Source organism: Wasmannia auropunctata, unplaced genomic scaffold (genome assembly GCF_000956235.1).
Source record: "Wasmannia auropunctata unplaced genomic scaffold, wasmannia.A_1.0 LD335240.1, whole genome shotgun sequence".
NCBI classification, from domain to species: Eukaryota; Metazoa; Arthropoda; class Insecta; order Hymenoptera; family Formicidae; genus Wasmannia; species Wasmannia auropunctata.
Window position 1 is genome coordinate 27,622 of NW_012027650.1, and position 1,206 is coordinate 28,827.

Here is a 1,206-nt window from a genome sequence, read left to right on the forward strand (position 1 = left end):
TGTGCTCTTCCGATCTGTTAGAATGCTTTCGAATATTTTATTAATCTATATGAATACATTATACATATATCAAAAATACTTATTTATTAGATAAGAATAATTGGTCGCGCGGGAGATGTAAATGAAGCAAATAAAATAGGCGATTGATTCGAAATTGAACCATTGTTGATTCAAAATTCTCGAACTATTCGTTTTCGAATTTTATAGATTCGAAAACGAACTCGAATCTACTGTGATTCGATTCGATTCGATTCGAATTCGAACTATTCGCACACCTCTAAAAAATAAAGAAGTTCTTTATGGGATGGCAGTCCTTTCGAGATCCCGTTAGGAAGGCAATCCTGGAACGGCGAATTGAGCCGAAAGGACGCAAATCTAACTGGATGTCCATAGAGGAGGGTGTACGTCGCATAAGAAACAAACTCTTCGCATTCCACGGTGAGATTGGTGCGATTTACCAACTGATGCAAGACACGTATTTGGAGGAGGAGAAGTGCGGTTTGACCGAGATCGATTTCCTAAATGTCTTATATCCGCTTCTCGTGATCCAAAAGCAATCACCTTACTCGGAGATAATAAAAACTGGGTAAATATAGTACCTTGAGTTATCTTCGTGTGTGTATATAGACACGAAGTTTCCAAATCTATAGATTAAATTTCGACATAAACTTCCTTGAAGGTCAAAATCTAACATATAAAAAAAATATGTGTACACGAATCAATAATCATTTCGTGATACAATAATTCTCGGAACGGCACTCAAGAATTATGTTTTCAGAGCTCTAAGATTACGAGAATATGGACTCAAATATCGCGAGGAGTATCGCTTGTACACGAAAAAACCAGTGTGCACGAGTCAGACCAGCTTTATCACTATCGGATTCACAGAATGTCGCTTCGCGCTGGTCATAATGGGCTACGGAATACTTTTCTCAGTAATCGTATTGGCGTTCGAGTTATTGTGGCATAAGAAGTAAGATTTAAGAGAGTGATTTATTTATCATATATGCTTTGCGCTATTCATTATATTTGCTTTTGTAGGCAAACTGTGCACGCGATAAAAGAAATGTCAAACGTAGGAATCAACGTTGTAGAATGATAAATGCCTACAGAAATGTATATTAATCTGAAGGAAATTAAATGACTTCTGACTTTCTTAAGAGTTTTGCTGCACTAAATGTCTATAACTAAATTGTGAAATTTATT

General features: G+C 36.2%; 1 protein-coding gene across 1 annotated transcript in view; it reads left to right on the forward strand.

Annotated features, from left to right (window-relative positions):
* LOC105457410 (glutamate receptor ionotropic, delta-1-like) overlaps positions 1-1,185 on the forward strand; it is a 14,098-nt gene extending 12,913 nt beyond the window's left edge. The window contains exons 8-10 of the mRNA XM_011702060.1: positions 312-586; positions 779-973; positions 1,042-1,185. Coding sequence (XP_011700362.1) covers positions 312-586; positions 779-973; positions 1,042-1,099 — 528 coding nt within the window. The 3' untranslated portion in view covers positions 1,100-1,185. The remainder of the gene's footprint in view (positions 1-311; positions 587-778; positions 974-1,041) is intronic.
* Positions 1,186-1,206: the final 21 nt, after the last annotated feature.